The sequence below is a fragment of the Bolinopsis microptera genome, chromosome 2 (assembly GCF_026151205.1).
Source record: "Bolinopsis microptera isolate Bmic1 chromosome 2, MBARI_Bmic_1.0, whole genome shotgun sequence".
In the NCBI taxonomy this organism is placed as follows: Eukaryota; Metazoa; Ctenophora; class Tentaculata; order Lobata; family Bolinopsidae; genus Bolinopsis; species Bolinopsis microptera.
In genome coordinates this window covers 14,088,332-14,114,395 of record NC_087073.1, presented here as the reverse complement: position 1 = coordinate 14,114,395, position 26,064 = coordinate 14,088,332, and the positions used below count along the sequence as shown (strand labels likewise).

The following is a 26,064-nucleotide window of genomic DNA, read 5'->3' as shown; positions in this document are numbered from 1 at the left end:
TTCATCGCATCAAAGTTTTCTCCGGATATTGGATATACTGGTAACAGTACCTTGCTATGCCTTGATGGCAACTTGTGTCACTCTCACCGATTTCAATGATTGGTCACTGAACTACTGATCAAAAATTGAGTCAAAACGGCGAAATTTCAGTCAAAAAGACGGCAGAAAAGCTTTTTTTAAAACTCTTCCAAATTCTCTTTTTACATTTTGATGATTTTCCGTTTATCAAAGATTTATTTGAGACAGAACTTGCAGTACCACAATTATGTTTCGCGCCATCCTCAGTGAACTTACTGGGCCGCGCTCAGCCTGTCATTCCGCCGAATCTCTATTAGGAACATAATAGCCTGAGGTCCCCAGGTAACAGTGAACTTGCTAAATGGTCATTCATATTCGAAATTTTCATTGCCTCAAAGTTTTCTCCACGCATACTGGAATTCCAGTACCTTGTGCTTGATGGCCACTTTTGTCACTCTCACTGACTGCACTGATTGGTCACTGGTCAAAAAGTCAGTCAAAACAGCGGAATTTCGGTCAAGAAAACTGCAGAATGCTTTAATCAATAATCTTCCAAAATCTATTTCTATATTTTTGATTTTGATGTTATAGGTTTATAAATAGTATTAAAAGGGAAACCGGAATGAACGTGTAAGTTGTTGATTACTGAGCGGCGCTCAGTCTGTCATTCGGCAGAATCTCTATTATTTTATTCACGATGTCAATTCTTCGCAGCTTTGTAGGTTTACAATTGCTCTATATCCGAGCCCTTGCGCTGCAGAGCGCCGCCGCCCGCCTCACGCGCCCGAATGGCGCGAAAGCACATGGTTAGGTGAAGCTTTACCAACCTAACCAGAACGCGCGCCGATTGGACTCGGCGACGTCCATATAGTAGAGGCCTTACGGGCTTGTCTGCTCGATACGCTAGGGAACCCAGATACACCTTACTAGAACGTATTTTTGACCGTAAGAAAATCGATTAAAGTGTTCAAGAGATTGGACGATTGTTCCTGGGTTAAAATTGCAAAAAACCGATTTTTGGGGGCCCAAAAATAGGCCAACAAAAAAACCATGTTTTTTGAATTTTGAGCAAGTTAATTTTGTTGGCATGTCGGCAAAACTTGCATGGAGATAGCTAAAACACAGCCGCAACAAGAATGGTATAAAAAATAAAACAAATCCCTCTATTGTTCTGGGCAAAAATCCAAAAGTGTAAAAATTTTGACTTTTTTTGCTTGAAGTTTGAATAATTTTTGCAAGTTGTATTTAATCAAACCCAAAAAATAGTTTCATCGTGTTTTTGCACTAAATTTTTCCTTTCCGAGAAGTACCCACTTCATATACTTTATCGAAGTTTGAATCATTGTCACTCCGCAAGCGTTTTTTGCCAAATTTTCCCGACGCGCAATACGCGCAAAAGCATTTAGATGGTTGTTATCAATTGGCACCCCGGCGCGTTCATCATAACCTTCAAAACAGCAAAAACTCAGCGAGAATATTTCCGTTCTAGCTCATATTTTTCACACTAAATAGAAAATAATGTGATCTTATTGCTGACAAAATATGGATATAATTACTTTATTTGCCTTAGAGTAATAGACTGTCAAAGTTTAAAACGCGCATTGGTATAGCACGTGACTAATAAGGCCAAATTTATACTTCTTAACATATTATCGATCCTTAGACATCATACTATTGTGTCCAATTAGCGGTTAGGTCTCTAAACTCGTAGCAGAAAACACGTCTTTTTGCCCGTAAGAGCCTCTACTACAATATATGGAACAGATATTTTACGAGTATCACCCGTTAATCGCAGCTCGGCGAGGCCCAGTGGTGCAACTCGCCGATCTAGAATTGTGAACAGAATTATTTGAACTAGCGAGGCGCGGCCCAGTAGTGCATTACGCTACAACTCTATCATTTATTGTTTATGTTTATAAATAAACATTACATATATATTAAATAGCCTGAGGTTCCCAGGTATAGTAGAGGCTCTTACGGGCATTGTCTGCTCGATACGCTAGGGACCCCAGATACACCTTACTAGACGTATTTTTGACCGTAGAATCGATTAAAAGTGGTTTCAAGATGATTGGACTGATTGTTCTGGGTTAAAATTGCAAAAAACCGATTTTTGGGCCAAAAATAGGCCAAAAAACCATGTTTTTTGATATTTTGAGCAAGTTAATTTTGTTGGCATGTCGGCAAAACTTGCATGGAGATAGCTAAAACACAGCCGCACAAGATGGTATAAAAATAAAACAAATCCCTCTATTTGTTCTGGGGTAAAAATCCAAAAAAGTGGTAAAAATTTTGACTTTTTTGCTTGAAGTTTGAATAATTTTTTGCAGTTGTATTTAATCAACCCAAAAATAGTTTCATCGTGTTTGCCTAAATTTTTCCTTTCCGAGAAGTACCCACTTCATATACTTTATCGAAGTTTGAATATTGTCACTCCGCAAGCGTTTTTGCCAAATTTTCGACGCGCACTACGCGCAAAAGCATTTAGTTGTTATCAATTGGCACCCGCGCGTTCATCATAACTTTCAAACAGCTATAACTCAGCGAGATTATGTCCGTTCTAGCTCATATTTTCACACTAAATAGAAAATAATGTGATCTTATTGCTGACAAAATATGGATATAATTACTTTATTTGCCTTAGAGTAATAGACTGTCAAAGTTTAAAACGCGCATTGGTATAGCACGTGACTAATAAGGCCAAATTTATACTTCTTAACATATTATCGATCCTTAGACATCATACTATTGTGTCCAATTAGCGGTTAGGTCTCTAAACTCGTAGCAGAAAACACGTCTTTTTGCCCGTAAGAGCCTCTACTAGTAAGTTGTTGACGGTTGTCCCATGTCCATTGTACATGGACTGACCCGGCGCGCTACTTTGTAGCACTTGCCCCGGGCCAATATATTTCAAGAAAAAAACGCGAGCGGCGCACGCTACTTCGAATAAATTTATACTAAATACTTGTGATTTGTATAATTTGATTCGCGATACCAATCCTTCGCAGCTCGTTCAGGCTTTGATACATGTTACGTATCTCAAATATCAGAGATATTATGGATACACCAGGAAGGAGCACCTCGGCGGCGCGCGCTTCGCGCGCGAAAAGTGGCATGCAACGTATGTCAATTGAGGCCCAGTGGTACATCTCGCCGATCTTCCGAGAAGAATTACTTGATGCGCGAAGAATTATTTAATGCGCGGCGTGGCCCAGTGGTGCATCGCGCTACAATACTTGTATCATCTGTCAACAGTCCGGCATGACAGCCAAAATGCATATAAATACTTTAAACCATTAACAATTAAGTACCGAGACAACATGCATAACGGATCTTATTTGCTCTAACCAGAGCCCTCTCGCTTGCAGTAGCGCGCGACCGCCGTACGCAGTACGCGTAGGCACATGGCTATGTGAAGGATTTTATTATAACGTTTAATTGACGATGTCAATTCATGGCAGCTCGGCGCGGCACAGTAGCGCATCTCGCCGATCTAGCCAGTAACGGCACAGTAACGCATCGCGCTACAATATAACGCTTGCGCTTTGAAAATGTATAATATTGCATTACGATGAGTTGTACTAACAATTAACAGGTGATATTTTGATACATGTTTTCGTATCCAAATATATTCGCGCGCGAAAAGTGGCATGCAACGTATGTCAAGTGATATTTGTAAAATATTATTAAAATTGAAAATTAGATATATTAAAATAAAATTTGTTTTCCTACTAAACGGTGCTCAGCCTGTCAGTCCGCCAAATTTCTATTCGGGCTGAGTGTCGAATGAATTACAACCTCTATCGCATTTAAAAAAGTGCAGTGCGGATGGCCGGATGCTTGTAGCTTATTGGAAGTTAATGATATGCGCACGTACGTGACCAGCATACACGCGTGATTGTTTAATTTAAAATTAATTGCAGCCTTGGAAAAAACAAGTGCACCATGCACGCGCTTACTGCCAATCGGAAAAAGTGACGTATTTGATTCACGATGTCAATCCTTCGCATCTCGCCGATCTGCATACGTGGTTGCGAGAAGCATTATTGGATGCGCGCGCGCGACCCAGTAGTGCATCGCGCTACAAGTGACGTATACGTGCTACAAAAGCCGTTATCAAAACCAAAAAACTATATTTTAATTCTAAAAATTATACATTTAATCATTAATTGAATGGTAAATGTTTTGTGTTTGGTGTGTAACTGTCACCAAGATGCAAATAGGCCTAACCAGTTAGGTCTAACGCAGAGTTAGGCCTAAATTAGGCCTAAATTAGGCCTAAATTAAGAGTTAAGCCTAACTGCATCTTGGAATTTGACCATTGTTAATGATCTGGCCCGGCGCGCGCTACTTCGTAGCACTTGCCATCGGGCCATTTCGAGAAAGAAGCGGCGCGCGCTTACTTCGAAGAAATTTAGACGAGTAACATCCGTCAACATCTTGGTGACAGTAATGCCTAATTTAGTCCTAATTTAGGCCTCTTTAGGCCTAATTTAGGCTTAGCTCTGCGTTAGGCCTAACTGGTTTGGCCTAACTGCATCTTTGTGACAGTAAATGTGTGGAAAATGAGACAAACGACACGCTCCGAAGTTGAGAGTATCGCGCACTAAATTATTTTATCAGCAACAAAATAGTGGCATTTTGTTCATTGTTGTTGTTACAGCACACAAGTGCAAGTTTATCTGGGGACCTCAGGCTATTATGTTCATAAACATAAAATAGAGATTAGGCGGAATGACAGGCTGAGCGCGGCCCAGTAACTTACTGTAAGCCGCGCATAATTCATTTTTTGATGGGGATCATAGCAAAATTAACTGCTCAGTTAAACAATTTTCTGACCAGTAAATACCTCATTCATCTTTATTCTATTGTGCTTATTATTCATAACTGGAAGTTACTTGACTGAATCATAAATTTCCCGTCGTTTTAATTGAAAACGTTTACTATTAATTTGATAGAGCAATGGTTACAAGAGTTAAGGGGGTTCTAAACTAATTACGTTTACGCAGGTGGTTGTCGCACTTTAGTTTTGTACATAGGTTTCGGTCCCTGGCCCTCTTTTGAAACTACTCTTAATAAACAAACTTGGCGATTTACTGGGACTAGCATGTTAAATATAAACTGATAGCAGGTAACACCTCCCTGTTGAAGTTGTTGAATTTCATTCATCTTCTTTCACAATGTGTTTTTAGATGGCAGTTTCCTATGCCATGCTAAATATCAAGTTTAGTAAAGATCATTATGTTGCATAATCGTATCACTGTCTCTTTAATGTATAGATTTTGTTAGAAATAGATAATAATTGTTTCTATGACAAGAGCTGATGTAAGGTTTAACCGGTAATTAGCTAACATTCAACGGTCATGTTTTCCATTGCTGAACGATGCCATTTTCTCCCCACTTGCTCCTCGATCACCACAGCCTGTAAAACGAGTAAACCGGAGTTCCTCAGTTAAGCTTTTTAGCTCCAATTGCCTGACCACTGGTATATTGAATGCATATCAAAATCCAGACAAACCTCGATGCACCGATTTAGAGGGTGGAATTTAGAGGATGGAATCTGTTTTCTTGAAATTGTTGTTTTCTTGATTGAAATAACTTCTACTAATTTCTATTAGTTCACATTGGAATTTTGGGAGTATGGTACACAATCAAATGATAAAATACGTAATATAGTGATTTTGATGTTTCCTTATTATAGTAGTAGATATTATAGAGTGCGCCTTGGTCCAATTGGTGCTCCACTCCCTCTAAGATGATGTCTTAGTAGAGTGGGACAAGATCTATCTCGAAGTGCCTGTATATTTATGCCTGGATGGTGACTATTCTCTATAATCCCACTTCAGGGACAATAATGGAGGAGTCAGTACATCAGTAGTGTACTGTGAATATGATAGTACTATAATATTAAACTCCTGGACAAGAGGAATATATGGCACTAATATGTATCCATGCATAAGGACCTGAAGCGTTTATTTGTTCAATATTCATCCTGTTCAATATTCATCTCTGCCCTTTTAAACTTTTCACCTGTTTCTGAGTCTATAGCCATCCAGTATCTATTCTAAAGGGCTCATTACAATTGCATTATATAATGGGAGATCTTTTCAGAATTGCAGCTTAGCTTCTGAATGAACTACCCTTGGAGTCTTTTGAAGTGTCTTTTAAAGTGACATGTACTTTTGAAAGTAAAATGTCAAACAGTATTATATATACAATAAATTAAATCAAGTGATGCAATTGGCAGAGCACAATCGTAAATCCTGAGCAATACGCCAATAGATATCATCTATCCCTCGTAGCTCTTCTCCTCAGGTATCAGGTTGAAGGAGACATTGGATATAGGGGCGGTCCATGACATGTATTTAAGAACATTTGTTCAAAACTCATCCTGTTCAATATTCATCTCTGCCCTTTTAAACGTTTCACCTGTTTCTGAGTCTAGCCATCCAGTATCTATTATAAAGGGCTCATTACAATTGCATTATATGGGAGATCTTTTCAGAATTACACCTTCTGAATGAACTACCCTTGGAGTCTTTTGAAGTGTCTTTTAATGTGACATGTATTTAAGAACATTATCTTAGTCTCAATTTTGGTTACTGAGCAATGTATAAATCTGCCATGTAAACTCTATGATAATTTCAATCTATCAAATGATAACAAAGAGTTTGATGGATGTTTGTGCTTTGTTGAAAAATAGCTTTCAAATTATCTCACCATAGAAGTAAGGTTTCTCAATTTGTAGGCCTACTTACTTGGTGTTATTCTTTAGAAGTATCTTTTCTTGCTTTGTGCTTCTGTTGGTATTTTATTGAAAGTTTTGAAGATTCAATTTTTAGTTTCTTTCATTTCTTTTGTTCTAGAATAATTTGTGATCTCCCTTAAAGTTTCCACAGTCAGATATTGGATATGCAATATCTGGGATAGTGTGTGCTTAATTGTTGTATCTGTCCATTTTTATTACAAAACTTACTGTAAGGGGTGCAGGTGACCCTTTAAAACTAAATCTAAATTTGGGCATTGTTATTCTAAACAATGTTATGTGCACTTAATCTAGAAAGGAGAATCAGCGCCTCATTATTGGCTTAGAGTCAGAATTAAAATAACATCAATTTAATATTTACATATTCTGCACTTATAATAGTTGAATGTTTCATAATATTATGAGATGGTTGTCAAGCAGGAATTCAATTCTGAATTAATTCCTGATTGTTATTTGCAAATAATATTATTTGCGTGTTCCATCGAAAAAGATGCAGTTTGTAATCCGAACTCTTTCACAGTTTGATGATCTTCAATGGCAAATATACTGGTGGATGGTAATGCTTTTGCCATTACTCTGTTTTAGCACAACATTAGTTTTACAATTTTCGGGTAAGTGTAGCATTATGAAGGGTATGATTGTTCAAAATTATATTAAGTGTACCTTGAATTTAATGTAATACTACTGCAGCCAGATTATTCTAGATCAGTCTCATATCACTAAAAGTTATTATTTCAGTTTGCAGTGCAATAAGATGTGTTGTACACGAGTATAAAAGCAACCATACTGTTAAGCAATGTGATTCCAACTACAAAGCTTGTAGTGTCCTCTGGACAGGACCTACAGCTAAAGAGGCTGTTTTAACATCTCGGGCCTGCTGGAACCATGCTGAAACTAGACATCTAGACAACTGCCCTTTTGGGCCATGCATCCCACGAAAACTTGAGGTAGATAAAATTCCTTGAACAATGTATAAATCTGAAAATTGATGCGGTGGGCTGGCTTATTAAATCGTTAGGATTTTCTGACACAAATTGTCTTCACCAATATGTTTTCAAGAGAAATCACATCATTGGATTATATTTCCAGGTTACAAATTTAGACGCAGTTGCGTATTTCTGCTGCTGTCAAGGAGACCTATGCAATAAAATCCCTGGGGAAATAAAAATCCCTGAAACCACCGACCCTCCCATTTGTGAGTAGCTTTTTATCGTGCAATTTTTCTTGTTTGACTAACTAAGTAGCAAGTTTATCACACAATTTGCAATAATATTTTATGATTATGAAGCAAGGTCGCAATTCATGTTGATGTTGTACATCTAATTTAGCTACAAGCATGTTACTATTTTTAAAATATCTGAAAATTTATAGATCCTTGACACTCAAATGCGCAGCAGATCCCCGAGTACAGGATCCAGACCCGCTTGCACGCGCCTGGTGGTACACACCGTGCATTGCCTTCCTCTCAGCATTACTGGTCCTTGCTGCGATCATCATCGCTGCTTACGTCTTACTGCAACGGAGGAGAAGACGAAACTCGTATATCTACCAGGATGTGAGCTTACATTAATAACTATTTACATATTAGCTATTTTCTTCTTCAATTTTAGCGAGCTAAGTTACCAACAACGCCCCGAGGTCTTCCTACTTGACATGCTAAGTTTAGTTCAAAGATGAGCAATCCGTACATTACATACTCCCCAATACCTCCCCACAACAATTATTGATATTTGTTATTCCTTCAGGTCGAAGCTCGTCGACAGAAGCCTCCTAAGATAGATTTAACTAAACAACTGTGCGGTACCCACGATTCATTTCCTCATCAGATGTGGCTAGGGTCGTACCGGCCCCGACACCTAAACAAACACCTCAAACAAACAAACAATAATCATTCCGTGTCTCTGTTGGGCGAAGAAAATCTGACTGTTCGCGTATCAGACCAAGCAAGTGCAGTGAGGTGGGCCCGGGAGACTCGGGTCCTGTCCTCAGTAACCCTGACTCACTCCCACGTGGTCAGTGTACTTTGGTGGGGGAAGAAACACAGGAAATCATGGCTCGTGTACCGGGATGTTTACGTCGGCACTCTGACACACGTTTTACAGAACTGTTCCTTATCTATTGAGCAGGTAGCCAGCCCCACCGAGCATTTTAACTTGTCTTTCTTTCAGTTGTTCTAACTTCATTTCTGTAGACATATATAATATATCTTGCCCGTCATCGCTTATCTTTTTTCGTCTGAAAAGAGAAATTACCATTTTTAAACGCCAGTGGGTTGTGTGTGTGGTGTCTCGCTTGAGAGCATAAGACTTATTGAGCTCGGATCTGACAAGAGTTGGGTAAATATCACTTAAATCTCAAGCTTGCCCCTCCATTACTTATCTTATAAACCGGTCTATCGCCATCTAATTAAGTTCTTTCACGACATATTTACAATGACTATTATTGTTATGGTCATGTTTATCTCTCTAATTCAAAGAGTCCGCCCTGAAAAAGTAGTGGTAGTGTCTAACCCTGCGAACACTTGAAAAAGATCAGAGCTATTAAGTGGAAACAGAGGTTCTTGGACCTAGTGCAGCCTGGAACCTTATTACTTGATAACCTTTATCTCTGGATTTTATGATTTTTACGTTAATCGATGCAAGCTTGTCACGGTCCAATGCAAATTATCAGACTTTTGCAGTGATGGAATGTTGAAAGTAACGTGTGTCCAGGTACATCACAATCCTTATAATGTAATCACACGTGACACCCTCACACGTGACACCCTCACACGTGACACCTGTACCTTCACACTCTCCTTCTCCCCCAGGTTAAAAAGTTGAGCGAGTGTATATTCAGCGGTCTGGCGTATCTTCACTGCACGATACACGCTGGAGCTCGTAGTAAAATAGCCCTGGCTCACGGTGACATGCGTTCAGACAATATATTACTTAAACCCAACTATATTCCCGTTCTAGGTAAAATATTTACATTACACATTCACTAAGTGGTTTTATTTTATCTGGTCTTTAATGCTAAGTAAATCTTTCTTTAATCCCTTTAATTAGACAAGTCAAAGCAAAAGTTTCCAAAGATAATTACGATGGGATGGCCTGATGGCTGATATCGTTTACGTTGCTCTCTCTGTGTCCAGTGTATGGAGTATTTAAATACAAAATGCCGGGTCGCCAACGTAATGTCTGTAATTAATTTCAGGGAATCTTCACAATGCTACGAAATTGCAGTACAGTAATTTCGATAAGTTATCCACATCAGTTGAAAGTATCAGTAAATTGGTAAGTCTAAATGACTTAATTGCTATTTCATTTTCAAGATCTATGACTAAGCCGTTTATAAATTCACAAGAAATTGATACTTGTTCTTATCTTGTCTAGCATGCCATGTGTGTTGTTCAACTTTTTTCGAATGATAATTTGTTATGATTTATATAGCCATATTATGATGAATGTCCTCTATTCACTATTATTATGTAACCGCCTGTAGTCTGTTGATGTACGCTTGCACCTTTGTAAACATGAATAACTTGATGTCTGTTACTCTGTCAGGAGTATTATTATAAACTAATATTTTATCGGTAAACTACGTAATTTCTACTATAAACACAAAGAGTGAAGGGAGGGGGAGGGCCATGTGAGAATGTCTGAGGTTTGGAAGTGTTTGAGGTGTTGAGGCGCAGTGTAACGTGACAGTGCGACGGTGCATGGTTGGTGGGAGGGAGGGAACATGAAGTGATAAGCAAGGTGCACCTCGCTCTCTTTCTCTCTCTCTCTCTCTCTCTCTCTCTCTCTCTCTCTCTCTCTCTCTCTCTCTCTCTCTCTCTCTCTCTCTCTCTCTCTCTCTCTCTCTCTCTCTCTCTCTCTCTCTCTCTCTCTCTCTCTCTCTCTCTCTCTCTCTCTCTCTCTCTCTCTCTCTCTCTCTCTCTCTCTCTCTCTCTCTCTCTCTCTCTCTCTCTCTCTCTCTCTCTCTCTCTCTCTCTCTCTCTCTCTCTCTCTCTCTCTCTCTCTCTCTCTCTCTCTCTCTCTCTCTCTCTCTCTCTCTCTCTCTCTCTCTCCCTCTCTCTATCTTCTCCAGATAACCTAGTGTCTAATATTAGCACTCTTGAGTTCCTGAGTGCGCTTCACCAGTGACAAGGTCACAGTGACAAGGTCACCAGTGACAAGGTCACGTCTGTGTGAAATGCACAGCCTTTGGTGATACACACTGAGAAGATGTGATAATGTGGGACCCAGTCAGTGGAGTCAGTGCACACTGAAGCGCCTGGCACCACAGCCTCACTGATCATATCACATAAATCCAATATTTATTATCTTCCCTTTTTTGTGCGCCCCTGAAAATTACTGTAATTAGACCTGCCTTGCCAGATAAAATTACAAATGAAATTTAAAGTAAGAAATATTTTTTCGTGATATATCATAATTTGAGATGAGTTTAGTCGAGTACTGGAGTTGTGTCGTTTACAACATGACAGATCACATGTGGGGACGTTGTCAGGCGTTAAACATGTTGTAACTAACATGGAGAAGGAGGGAGGGGGTTTTAAACTCCCGGTTTACGTCTCCTTACAAACTTGAGTGACTTGCTTTAAGTTAATTCAGTTTAATTCAGTTTAACACACAGAAATGGTCCACTGTTTTTGAGAGAGACGCTATTGTCAAGCATGCCGTTTTAAAATCAGGTCTAAATTTGAACACGCGATAAGCTCAAAATCCCGGGATGCTTAGTAACAAATCGCGAAATTTCTCGAGCCTTTGATCTACGCAGGTCATACTTATGTGACAAAATTATATTTTGCATGGCAAAGCAAATTGCTTAATGTCCGTCACCGCAGTTCGTGTCGCGTTTTAAACGTGCTGTTGTTGACTCGGAAGAATTATTTAGAATAATTTGAGTGGTGATCTCCGGAGAGCGTTATTATTACACTGACAAGTCACACAGCAACACACACACAGTTACACGCTGTCTCGTGGTCACATACACAGACTGGTCGTGACAATAAGTTCTGTTCCAACTTTAGTGGCCCTTTCTTTCCGCTCACCTTCCATCCTGCAGTCTTACCGCATTAGCTTCTTACTAGCTTCCCTCCTGTGTATCTACACTGGGACAAATATATATTCCTGTGTATCCAGTGCCAAAATCGCTGGCAAGAACACATCTGAGGGACACATGACACGTTTCACGTGACCAGTGTGTTTTGAGATGTACGGACAAGTAGGTGTTCAGAGAACTGGACACCTGCTTGATGCCCCGTGGCTCTCAGATTCGCGATACACATGTCCTCCTTTAAGAAGCTTTTCATCTTAAGCCGACCTCTGCAGGGATTGGGGCGCGTGTGTCACGTGACATGCAATGAACGCTTCTGATTGGTTGCCTGATTGCACGTGCAGGATATTCCTGCTTGTGATTGGAGGGGGAGGGGCTGGACTGTGCTGTGCATGTTGAGTTTCCCACCACATGTTGTAATTGCTAGCTGCCCCCCTGAGCGCAGATAGTCCGTCTTGTAGCGTCACCTGACCACGGTCCCCCCATAACGTGACCAGATCTAGTCACGTGGTCTGTGGTTACGGAGTTAGCGCTGTAGTGTGAGAAAGTCACGTGGGAGGTGTTCTGGTTTAGGATTGGTGGTCGCATTGACAAGCAGCTCGCAGCTTGTGAGCCGGGTCCTGCCAGCGGACTGTGAGCTCAAGTAGCTCTGTATCATCTCTTCACATCTCATTTCATGAGATTATTCATGAGTTCCCGGAATGGGCGGGACTTAGTGTCACCCTCAAAATGGAACAAACAGGACCCGGGTAATGATGAGGTAAAACAGATAAACTCTTATAAACTCATTACTACTATATAATTGGTTATATTTATTCATCAGTTATTTCATCCCTCTCTGGGGCCAGGCCCTGGTTCCAGATACCCGTGAAGTTGGAGTCCCAGTCGTGATACCGACCCGTGACGGACATTGGTCAAGTGCGATGCCAAGTCAAGTGAACCGTGATCCGTAATTCTCTTATTGACGGACTCAGCTATCATAGACTGACACTTCATTACAATTTCCTTCGGAGATCTTCTAGAAATTTGCGTTGGTTATGACGTTTGTAAACAAATGATTTGTCTCTCTCGACCCTTGAATTAGACACATTTGAATAGCCCTAAATTTTTCACTTACACAGGATATTTTAAAATCCCTTTGTGCAGAGCCGTTCAATACTCGTTTAATAGTTTTGTCCTGAGTCTCCCATAAGGGATACGGGATTATTCCAAGATAGAAGTCCGATGTTTACTTGAATCGGTCACATTAATGACATACGGCTAGTCAGAAGGTAGTCGAAAGAGAGCGCTCAATCCAGTTTAGTGGACGCATTTCAGGACTATTCTCAACTGTACGTACTAATTTAATGAGGTTGCCAGCCAGAAAGATACATTGATCCAGATCGGGCCATTAAAATAGTAAATTGAAGATCCGGATCTCAATATATTGGCGACACTAAGATATCTTGAATAATTTTAAATGGTTTCTGGAATTCTTGTCTTGATGCTGTAGTGTACAAGAGAGCCATTTCAAACGTGTACAGGTAATACCGTAATGCTTGCTAAGCTGGTCAGATGGTAGTGAGATGAAGTGGGTAGGTTGAGGGCCCCCTGCAGCCTTTACATAGGACCTGGCAGCAGGCCCACTGTTACACTGAACTAACCTGCCTATCACACCCCCTGCAGCCTTTACATAGGACCTGGCAGCAGGCCCACTGTTACACTGAACTAACCTGCATATCACACCCCCTGCAGCCTTTACATAGGACCTGGCAGCAGGCCCACTGTTACACTGAACTAACCTGCATATCACACCCCCTGCAGCCTTTACATAGGACCTGGCAGCAGGCCCACTGTTACACTGAACTAACCTGCCTATCACACCCCCTGCAGCCTTTACATAGGACCTGGCAGCAGGCCCACTGTTACACTGAACTAACCTGCATATCACACCCCCTGCAGCCTTTACATAGGACCTGGCAGCAGGCCCACTGTTACACTGAACTAACCTGCATATCACACCCCCTGCAGCCTTTACATAGGACCTGGCAGCAGGCCCACTGTTACACTGAACTAACCTGCATATCACACCCCCTGCAGCCTTTACATAGGACCTGGCAGCAGGCCCACTGTTACACTGAACTAACCTGCATATCACACCCCCTGCAGCCTTTACATAGGACCTGGCAGCAGGCCCACTGTTACACTGAACTAACCTGCATCTCACACCCCCTGCAGCCTTTACATAGGACCTGGCAGCAGGCCCACTGTTACACTGAACTAACCTGCATCTCACACCCCCTGCAGCCTTTACATAGGACCTGGCAGCAGGCCCACTGTTACACTGAACTAACCTGCATCTCACACCCCCTGCAGCCTTTACATAGGACCTGGCAGCAGGCCCACTGTTACACTGAACTAACCTGCATCTCACACTCTCTTTGGTTCTCTTTTTTAATTACATGTAATCCTATCCCAGTCATTTCAAAATCTAATAATAAACCCCCTCGCTCCCTCTCCCTCTCTCACCCTTCTAAGTTCCACCACAGATCCTGTAATATTACGTCATCTGGTCACGTGTAACTTCAGTCATTCTTCCCTGGTTGTCATGGTAACTCTGTGGTCACGGTAACTCCTTTACGTCTGAGCATGTCTCTCTTTCTGGTGAACGATTAACAGTTCATCCCATCGAATCTGGCCAATGAAATCACAGAGCGTCTCCAATCTGACCAACCAGAGAGCTGGTGGGAGGTCATGTGACCGGAGACCAGACATTATCAGCTCGGTGCCAACAAGTGGAAATCAGCACATATTTACTTATATACCAGACGTACTGTGTTCCGGTACATATCTCACTGACCCCGGGGTTCTACTTAGACAAGGAATTTAGTGGAGGAACATAACGTAATATTCTAGACATTCTACTTTAGGTTTTGGTTTTGTGGCCATTAGTGGTTCAAGTGTCCTCCGTGTTTATTATAAACACGGAGGACATCCGTTTTATTCTAAAACCGTTTTATTCTAAAAGTACACATCTAAAAATAACGCTACCAGAAATAACGTTAAGTACTAGCGTCATGTTTTACATTATACCGCTGTGTCCATACTCCTATCTATTTTCTAGACAGATAGGCAATTTTAGCATTATGTTTTACTCGTCCTTACTCTCAGAGAGACAACGTTATATTTATAAGGTTATTACATAACCCAGCACTGTGTTGTAACACTAAATGTACTGGATATCTTACTGCTTTACTCTATAACATCTGCACACACACACACGCACACACACACACACGCACACACACACACACACACACACACACACACACACACACACACACACACACACACACACACACACACACACACACACACACACACACACACACACACACACACACACACACACACACACACACACACACTCTCCCTGTTATTTAGTATGTCTAGGCTACGTCTGAAATGATTTACTGCTCGTCTGAACCTATTTAAATGTTGACAGACCGCGCTAAATTCCGGTAGAATGTGCCCTGTTTTTTACTGGGCAGAATGTGCCCTGTTTTTTACCGTGTGCCTGCCAGGCTTCCCCCCTGTGAGAAGCACTTCAAATGTAGGCCGCCGTAAGGGGTCCTGGTGCACATATAATTAGGGTACATAATACTGTGCAGCCTTCCTCCTACCAAATTACGTGCTGTATTCTGAGTTAGGGAGTTTAGCGCCAGTACTTCGTTAGCTAACTGACACGCACGTGACTCGAGTTGTAGCCAATCAGAAGCCTCGTAGCCAACACGTGCTGGTCAGTGACCAATGAAAAATGGAAGTTTGGCCCGATAAGACAGAACAGTTGTGAGTGGTAGCAAAGGGGGAACGTGAAATAATTTCGCTGTTTAGTAACCCACGTTCACCGTGTATCATTCTGGTGACCAATGAGATGTCTAGGATTCAGTCATCTGGTTCATTTTCAACCAATCAAAGCACTCTGTTTCTTCAGGACACCTGGTTCTGAGACCATGTGTCTAATTCCACTAAACACAGTACAGTGCACTCAACCGTAACAACCCTTCTAACTTTATAAAACTCTGGAGTTTCTCCTAAAATGAAAATGACCTAAGATTAAGGACCTGCTAGAGGCCTATATCTCATCCAGTTGTTTTGGAATTCCAAGAATTTGAAAAGGATTGTAATCCCAGCTAGGCAAGGAAGCGGTATCCCACTGCACTGGTAATGAGCCCTTTAACCTGCAGCATCGCCTCCCCCACCCCACCAATACCTTGCAACTATTATTTCCTGCACGTGTCCCCTGGGACTTGTTCAATTATAGCTTACCCTGCAGCGTGACGTCACCAGGCTGCTCGCTCCTCTATTACCACTAACATGGCATGTGAACAGGTCCAGTTCCACTTCATGTGGTGAGGTAATGTCTTCCAAATCTCAACTATGGGTCATATTCGTCGCGTGTTTGGCGCCCTTTTCCAAAATTCCCAGACGCATAATTGAAACAAGTTGTGTCCGATTAACTATGACTTATTCATCAAGTTAATAAAGTCTCAGCTTTAAGTTTTGGTATGCACACATTTAGAATTTAAATGCTGAGCCGAACCTCGGTTTACCTGGTAAAAGCAACAAGACGCCATCACACAATGGAATATATAAAATAATTTGCAGTCTCACAGAGTAATGCCTGGCATTTCACTCAACATACGGCCCTTGGAACGTCCCAAAATATGCTCAAATTCCCGTGTACGGGGGATTTAATGCAGTTAACTAAGACTGCTCTCAATCTCTCCAGAGGGTGTAAATACAATTTAAAAGGGAGTCGTGATTAGGTTACTGGTGTCCTTGTCCACGGGAGACAGGGATAGAGGATTCTATCACTACCTGTCGAGTGGGTGAGTAAGTATGATCTTATTTCATCAGTGTGAGCTGGTGGTGTAAGGTAGACTCAAACTCTACTATCTGCGCCACAACGTGGTGTGTGCCGGACTATTTCTCATTTATCACCAGATATCTAGCTGGTTAGGCTGGTAGTAGACATAAAGCTGCGGTGTGGTGTTGTATCCTGTAGGAGGGCTGGAAATTGTTCAAGTTTCAGGAGTTGTGGGGGCTGTCATTATGCGAGCCTGTCTGGTGGTCGGTGGAAGTCGGGCTAGCCCCAACCCCAGCCCCTCACGCTGCTCCTGTCTCACCTACCTAACCACCAAGCTAATTTGGTTCCCTGATTTAATCCATCTTGACACTTTGGTGTGGAATATATAAACTTGCCGTTTTTTCCAGAACTTTTAAATCTTCCCTCCGGTTATGTCCCAGATGATATGAGTGAACTATTTGACGGAGACCAACGTCTGGAACCACTAATGTAATTACCTGGCAGCACCCTGCGATATATTTATTGCAATTTGATCCATGTTGGTGAGCCGATTAGTTAATCATAATAGGATAATATGGTTGATTCTAGGTGTCAAGTGTGTACATGTTATAAAACACTCCACCAAATTGGTAGGGCTCTGAGCAATCCCACTGAACCAACATGGTAGTATTTAGGAATTGATAGCGGACCCTTGGGAAAGTGTTTAGGGGGCTCCCCGGCATTTACAGGGCACTCATAGAGCCCCACAGACGGTACATTACATACATGATACTTACTAATAGTGGTGAGAAAAGATAGCGCGCAGACGCCAGACACACAGATAAAAACACACACACACAAACACACACACACACATACACACTCAACCCCCAAACACACAAACACTCAACCCCCGCCCCCCCCCCCCCCCCCCCCCCCACACACACACACACACACACACAAACCAACACACACAGAATACTGGCTACACGCAGTGTGGTGAGATGTGAGCTGCACTGACTTAGTCTAAACGTCTAATAGTAATCTCAGACATTGTTGGCAAACAAAGGCTCGACGGTTTGGAATAATTGCAAAATTGAGCGAAATTAGGCACATGTATATAATCTACATTCGTGCGATTAGGATAATGTGCTGAGTGTCCGTGTGTGTTGGCTAGCAGTAGGGAGGCTGCCTGGGTTCTGAAGAACTGAATGGAATTGGGAAGCAGAAATATGTAGTTAAGTTATGGAGAGGGGAACAGGGCAGGATAGAAGAGGAGTAGGGTAAGTTATCAAGTTTAATATGTGAATAGTTGAGGTTCACTATGTGAATAGTAGAAGAGAGCCACAAGATAAAGAGTCTAAAAGTGAGAGAGCTGTCTATCCTGTTCGCTGAATTACCCAGGACTCTCTGTTGTATAATATGATAATAATATGATGTCAGCTGTAAAGCATGTTGTTTAGCACTAAATCCAGCTATAATGTCAGTGTACAGGGGAACTATGTGTTATTATATTATACTATGTTCTGTTATTAAAGAAGACTTAGCAGTTACACAGACTTTTCCGAAATAGAAGGGAAACCAGGGCCGAAAAGAGTTTCGAATACATACAGATACCGGTTATAGAGCTCTGTTACTCGGCCGGGGAAGCTGTTAATGTAGCTTCTACACGTGTAGACATTTAATAGCGGCCTCGTTAGACGTTTCGTGTGGATGTAATGTGTCTTACCTCGCTAATACACATTCTTCTAATGTGAACGCCGGAATTCTAGATATTTACCCCTGAACAAGGAATTCTAAAATCTAAATATCCTTTGTTGAACTTGAGGTCTCGTTAATTGGGGTTTAGATGAGATAATGATGAAAATTTGTTGAGGTAAATCTTGAGGAGCTAGCCTTGGAGACTGTGATATAGTCGTTGCTAATTGTTTGTCTGTATTAATGGGCACCCAAAGACGATCTAATGGGGTAATCAGGGCAATTATCAAGCCTGCTTTTAGCTGCATTAATAATGCTAATTATGCTCTTGTCGGCGATGCTCAGAATACATACTATGATTACAAGATCAGGTTTTCAGCAGACACTGTTGTATGATGCTACCGAAGGTAATGAAGTGACCTATAATGCTGTATATAATTAGTGCATGTAAAACTGCCCCTACTACTACACGCCACTCCACCCATAAAACGCACTATATGAAGTCTCCCGAAACTCCCATTATACCCCTGGAATCCTGAATTTATTTTCATTATACAAAATTCATTTTACCGGCACAAATTCTACGAAAATGATGAATAATTTGTCATCTGAGCTATTACTCTCTCTCTCTCTCTCTCTGAGAGAGAGCTGTAAGAGAGAGAGAGAGAGAGAGAGAGAGAGAGAGAGAGAGAGAGAGAGAGAGAGAGAGAGAGAGAGAGAGAAAGAGAGAGAGACACACAGAGCTGGAATAATATAATAGTGTGAGTGTTTGGGTAGACAAATGCAAACTCTTATACTTTTACCGGGCTAATTTAGCTCGGACGAGAGGGAGATTATATTATATTCCCACGTTTAGAGTGAACTCAGAGTATGAGAAGCTGGGTGATTGCACTTTATTAATCAGTAGAAGCACTGTAGCAATTCATTACCCTACTATAGTAAAACTATCTGCCCTGCAAGTGCACTGGAGAGAATCCGAGGAGGAACTTCTTTACTAACTTCTGTAAAATTACTCTGAAAATTTTTGAATTTCTAACACTTGATGTAACTAGAAAACGATTTGCCAAATTTCAATTAATCGTTTCTAAGTATATCTCTTTGTTGACTGAGACTCAGACGAGATTGGGAAGAATGTCCCGAAGGAATGCGAGTCATAACTCTAGAATTTAAAACACAAAAAACCAACAGCTAGTCGTCTGAAATCTCTCTATATAAATAACTTGGCTACTTGCTGGGAATTTGTTCTCTTGATCCAAGATGTCGAGTGTTCGAAGAAACACGCACGGAGTATTGTGAAATGTTTAACATTTTCTACATATTTGGTTAAAAGCCCCCGACGACGACGAGACTTAACAAGTTTATATAGTTGTAATTAATGGTTTTAAGCATGTGACGTCAGAACGGCAGCTAACTCTTCTCAAGATGACTGGATATTAAATCAGTGTCATCACGTATAATAGATTATAGAATATTATAAACTTGTACACGGCTGCTCAATGTACAATGTAGCGTATTGAACTCTTATATTTTAGCCGTCTACAATAACTTACCGTTTATTCGGCACCTGATACAGAGTTAATAAAGCGGCGTTGGCAGCTCTAGCGGCTCTGCCAGCGGCTCTAGTCTTTACAGACCACTGCTTGTACTACGCACATGTAACCGTGACCTCTGGAATAAGGTGATAACTTTATACCTGGTCATTAAGAGGTAGTCTGTAGACCACAGTCGGAGTTAGGAAGCTTAGCGGACAGTGTGCGGTGTGAGAACTCTTAACAGTTCGTTCTAAGTTCCTTCAAGTTGGGAGGGTGAGAAATAATAATTAGTGAGGGTGAGAAATAATGGTTCTTTGTTGTTAAATGTGGTGCCTGATTTACACTTTGGTTAGTGATAAACTTCCAAGGGACCGTCTTCAAACGATCTTTTGATACGGACGAAACACCTGTGAATGTACAGTGTTAGTAAAGTAAGAAACTCGCGGTAAATCAAGGCTTTGTTTTTGGTTTGAGATTAGAAAACGGGCCCTCTCAGTCTTTACCTACGATTAATGTGTGCTCGATGTAATCTTCTGTCTCCATTTGTGCAATGTACCGATCCTTAGTGTTCTGGAAGGGTTTCAACTCACTTAAATATATGTAGGAGTTTCACAGGGTACGTGGTATTCTAGCTGCAAAATATGCAGGACTGGTCGGTCGAACCCTGTACTGGTATTGTACTGGTACTGTATGATTCAAGGTGTGATAAGAGTTTATACCGTATAAAAGTCTGGGCCTGGTCTCCAATCTCCATGTCTAACTTAGGTACGGGTGCAGATGGTATGTCCCGATCTTAGGTGGTATTTCAGATTCCTACTGTCTGTCTCTATCCTTACTGTCTGTCATTAGATTCCTGTTCAGATTCATTGGAACATTGCCTTGATCGGTGTAATAAATACTACTTTTGGACTTTTGGGAGAGAATTTTCTGGATGAAACATAAGACATTCCGAAAATGAAGCTAGAACCTGCTAGCGCAAGTACGGCTATCTATTTTTAATATGAATCGACTAAGTTACCTTAATGAATCAAAAGACATAGTACTAGCTGCTACTAGCTGCTACTATATAATAGCAGATGTAGTTGTAGGGTTATGGTGGTGTAATGCAGTGAGTGGTGTAGCCTAGTGTCTAGACCCTGGAAGTGCTACGAAAGCGCAGAGTGTTCAGCAGAGTACAGCCTGTTGGAGACACTACGTAACACATTGTTTGAAAGCACCTCTCTTGAATTCCGCGACTACCTACCTCGGCTTCCTACACGTCTGGCTGCTCGGCCCTCACGTGACACCGTTCTGACGTTGTTATTGGTTACCTCGTCTCTTGGTGACGCCGCTATTGGTCGGAATATCTGTCACGAGGCGAACATATGTCTGCTTTTATTGCGGGATAATTTAGCCGGCATTGGTGTCGGAAAACGAACCAGACGGACGGAGTAGATTTCTAAAACCGGACACTGTGTTTGTGGCCTCGCCTGATTTCGCCCTCCAGTCGGAATTTAAATATTCCGGAATTGTTACAATACAATGTAATGATACCTCCAATACGGTGTTGACAAATTTCGATCGAGATCGACATTTCTGTGCATATCTCATTTCACACTTGATGCTATGCTGTATAGTGGGTCTATTATTACTAAGCAGCTCCTTGACATAGTGACAAACGTGTTGATTGCCGGTCAGCTTGAAAGAGGGTTTAAACATTAATTCAGTTCATATATATCATTAATTATGTATGGCGAGTATAGTATATAGGCAGGGCACGGTATTCGGGTGACACGGGGATATTCCGCAATATATAACCCAACAAATAGCTGATGTCCGTAATAATAGCACTCTTATAGGCTAAGAGAAGGCACGTCGACAGTTACTATTGAGCCCTAACATATCATCAGTTCACAGCTTTTTAACCTGCTCGCTGCCAGTTTTAAGGTGGTTTTACCTGGGAGAGTAGCATTTGTGTGTGAACATTAATATTTAGTGCTGACTCACTTGGCAAAGGACTCTAACAGCGGGGAAACACACACTTTTAACATGATAGTTTGTAGTGTGTTAGGAGGAATGGTATTGGTGGAATTGAGAGTGCATATTATTAAGCTGTACATTAAGCTGGTACATGTTTCGTGGTCAGCTGAATAGACGGGAGACTTTCAGAGATCTATTGTTGAGGAATAAACCACAGGTTGGAGCGAGCTGTCTCTTCATCATGTGATGGCGCGGAATTGTCCTGTATTTGATGGACGCGTGTCGTTTTGACTGTGGTTTGAAAACAGGTGCATCAGTTTCACAATCCTAATCCCATTTAGAGACCATGGTTGCCGGGTCGTGGGGTCTACCAGGCGACCAGGCGGCTCCCTGTGTCCCTTAATTAACCTTATTCTGTAGAGCACGGAGCATGGGCAATACCTGGCCACCCGGGACACGGACATGACGCTCAATCCGACCAATGACGGCATGGAAGTCAGGTCATGTGACCAGGTCTAGCCAATGAGAGGGCTGGAAGAGAACGAGAAGTGTGGAACAGGGGACACGGCACCCAATATTGTCAGACGTTAGTTTACACGAGGAGCTTTGCCAGTCCTCATTAATAGCTATCTCTCACATGTTAAATCCCTTCATACCCTCCTAATCTATCAAATAGAAAGGTCCGCTAAAAATTTGATTAGACGGTCTGTGTTAATGTGGGCTCATTGGATCATCATTTTGAACAGTCTCTCGGCCAATCAGATTTATTTCCGCTGGAATCACCCAATCGGAACACAGTCCGACATGTTACTTGTATTAATATATACTGGATTAGTCACGTGTCAAGGCAGGTCTCATGAATTAGCCCCACAGCTTTGCGTACTAAGCATAATATGATCATTTTATTACTAGTTTATTACTTCTGTCTGGGTCCATTGGATACTTAAGAAGTTATGCGGAGGAGGAGGAGTTACGTAGTTGAGGACCGACTCTTTGAGCATGGCTTTGAACATGGCTTTGTGCCGCTCTGCAGCTCTAATAGTTGGTCCTCTCTGTGCGCTAATAATTATAATCGTCACATGTCATCAGATTTGACAGTCTTACTTTTCCTAAACCAATCACACGAAACCCGTGTCACATTTTGACCTGAAAATCACCCAGAAAACCTGTTTTTCTCTACCGTGTCCACTGGCAGATATCACTGTAATTAAAGATAATGTTTCAGTAGATGTTTCAGCTGAGGTGGCTGTGACAGTGGTGTTGTTAATGAGCCCCTGTGTGGTTTGTGGGTTGTAGCGGGGCAGGAGTAATGAGTCATGTCACGTGATGCACTGTGGTTTATAGGTCGTACTAGTGGGACAGGGTAATGGCCACATATCGCTCCTCTTAGGATGTAATCGACACTCTGTGTGAGTCACGTGATACTCTTTGTGGGCGATCTGTCAGATGTCAGAATACAGTCCAGCTATTAGTTTACAGCAAGAATCCCCCTCATTAGTGTCAGAGTCCCCGAGTTTTTAAATCGGGGCTGGGGCTCATTATCTGTTTTTAAAATCGGGCGGGTGCAGATTATCCTAATTATCAGCTTTAAATTCAGCAGGTCTCGGGGTGTTTGGGAGCAGCTGTTTTTATTGACGGAACTGTTTTGACAGAACACTCTGCATAATGTTTTAAGTGCTCTGAGCTGGGCAGCGCTCAAGGTGCTATGTTTTCCTGTTTTAGAGTTTTAGTAACAAATTAGAGTAAACAATTCCAAGCTGTGAACATTTTATTTAGACATCTTCAAACTTCATCATAACTGGTGAGAAAAATGTCTGGTGGTCGCCGGAATGACTAGAAATATCGATTTGAAAAGATATTTTTTAGTAGAGTCGAGTCGTTAGTAACAGTGTCCGCTATAAACTAAATACCGATCAAGTGTCCTAAATAACAGAGCTCATTTGTCGTCATTCCCGTACTAGTCATGATATCTGTTTTTCCGACTTCTGTCAATGGTTATTGCGAACAATTACCGACCATCCAAAAACCACCATAAATGTTTAACATTAGCCGCTAACTTTAGAATTCCATTGACCCGTATTAAAGTAGTCTGGTGAGGTAAGATCTAAACTAGTCCACCTTTGTCCCAACCACCGGTGTAGTGTCCCACCCGTCCCACTGAGCAGGCTAGGGTCGGACTACACCAGTGTGGATCTAATAGGTCGCCGGGTAGTAGCCTGATACATCCTGCCTACACTGTCCCACCACATTCCCACTACAAGTGTTAGCTCTTTTACATTTCCTGGAGTCACGTGGCCATTATCCACCAGTCACAGAGCAGCTAGGATCATATCTGCCAATCGGATAGCAGCTCGTCTGCCAGGAAGTTTGATCTGCCGAGGTCTGCCTAGCTCAGAGTAGTCTACTCCGAGACCGCCAAATTGAGGGACTTCTCCACGAGTACGGGGCTGATATCAAACATTAAAAGCAAACAAATTGGGTTTCCGCCCCCTCGGCCCCGTTATTACCCACAATACCTAAATGTGGGCATGTGTCTGTGCGGGAATATAGCGCTCCGAATGCATGTGTGTATTGCAATTATTAATAATGTCTAGTTGTGTCTATTGCTGGTATATTGAGGTATTCAGAGCCCCCGCTAGTAGCGTCTGCGAGTGTGTGGGTATTGTGTTGTGGTGTATAATGTAAGATTGCCTTCTCAACGCTTACAAAATAAGATAATGTCTGTACTCTGTAATCTAATGTAATATTTCCGTTTGCTTATTATCTGAAATAATATTTCTTCATCATACGGTATACTGAAGCAATTAAGTTTAATCACGTGACACACCAAACTTACTAACTTACGGTGTCCCTCTCCTAAAATAGCTATAAACTTTAAGCTATTTTAAGACCTATTATGATATAGTTCTCTTTCATCGGTACAGGGCTCAGGCCTCAGTGCAATCCGCATCCAGAAAGGCGGCAGATCCGCAGATCGGCAGATAAAGCCAAAGGAAAATTTGGAGGAAATTAGGTTCCAAAGAGGAAATGTTTGTAAGACCCGACCTTTTTCTTTTAGGGCATAAGACAATTTTCAGGAGGGAAACATTAAACTGCGAAGAAATTCAAAACTTTCTGGATGCGGGGCAGTGCAAATTTAAGTGCAGTAGACACCACGGTAGCTGAAACAAAAAGTCCGGCCTTTCGTTAAAATCTCCGAAATGTCTCAAAATTCAATGAATAATTTCTTACTAATAACGTTTAATACCGCATGGGATGACTACACCCTCGAGTTAATCCAGCGCATCCAGAGATTCCGAACCGTAAAAACAACTCCGAACCGTAACAAAAACAGTTATTGTCACTAATAACCGTGACTATAACTAATGACCCGTGACTAATAATACTCAATCGCTTGGTTAGCTCTAAGTAGGTGTGCAGGTAATGTGAGGTATGTCATCAGATAGCTGCACACATTTAGACTGGGTACAGGGTGGGCACATGCGATATGTTTCGTCATATTTACTGGGGTGCAATATTCTTACAATACCCTGACAGATTATCATACCCATATTATGACTCTTAGAGTTTAACGTGATTTTGGTTTTTAACCGATGTAAAATTATCAATTATCTAACGTGCTCTCCTCCCTTCAGATGCCAACAAACCATTACCTAGCCCCGGAGCTATTCACCAGGGGTCGCTTTCTATTCGACAACAGTTACCGACAGATGGACGTTTACTCTGCTTCACTCGTAGTGTGGCAGATCATCAACCGCTGCATAGACGGTATGTTTAGAACTTAATCTTATTTGACTTATAAACAAATTGTTTATACAAGTATCTAGTTTTTATATAATATATTATATTCGATTATAATGATTTTGATTTTCGAAATTCGACGAGATCTTTTGCGGCTGACCACTGAGGAAATGTTTACGGAATACCCCTTTGAAGATAATCCTCACGAAGATAATTCTAGTTTTCGTGTAAATGTTCGTAATACCAGAGCACATCGGTTCATATTATGTTTAACTCTGCAGCAAGGTGGATCCAGTTGTATTGTTGTATCTTTAGTTATTTTCCTTTGAGACGACGCTACTTACCGTCTTGTGTAGATACGGAATTTGTTGCCGGTAGAATCGCCCGCGAAAACTGACCTCTATAATTAAACCATGTGGATTGTAAGAATACCTATTGATATTTTAAATGTAGGGCCCTTGCGAAGTGAAGCATTCTAAAGT

At 41.5% G+C, this 26,064-nt stretch overlaps 1 protein-coding gene across 2 annotated transcripts in view; it reads left to right on the top strand.

Moving 5' to 3' along the window:
- The first annotated feature begins 4,880 nt into the window (after window positions 1-4,880).
- Window positions 4,881-26,064, top strand: part of LOC134826351 (activin receptor type-2B-like) — a 34,147-nt gene continuing 12,963 nt past the window's right edge. The window contains exons 1-8 of one of the 2 annotated variants that reach the window (XM_063838687.1): window positions 4,881-7,395; window positions 7,523-7,731; window positions 7,874-7,979; window positions 8,182-8,339; window positions 8,530-8,910; window positions 9,594-9,741; window positions 9,980-10,059; window positions 25,477-25,609. In XM_063838687.1, coding sequence (XP_063694757.1) covers window positions 7,275-7,395; window positions 7,523-7,731; window positions 7,874-7,979; window positions 8,182-8,339; window positions 8,530-8,910; window positions 9,594-9,741; window positions 9,980-10,059; window positions 25,477-25,609 — 1,336 coding nt within the window. In that variant the 5' untranslated portion in view covers window positions 4,881-7,274. Of the gene's footprint in view, window positions 7,396-7,522; window positions 7,732-7,873; window positions 7,980-8,178; window positions 8,340-8,529; window positions 8,911-9,593; window positions 9,742-9,979; window positions 10,060-25,476; window positions 25,610-26,064 lie in introns of both variants that reach the window. The other variant, XM_063838689.1, reaches the window with a different exon arrangement.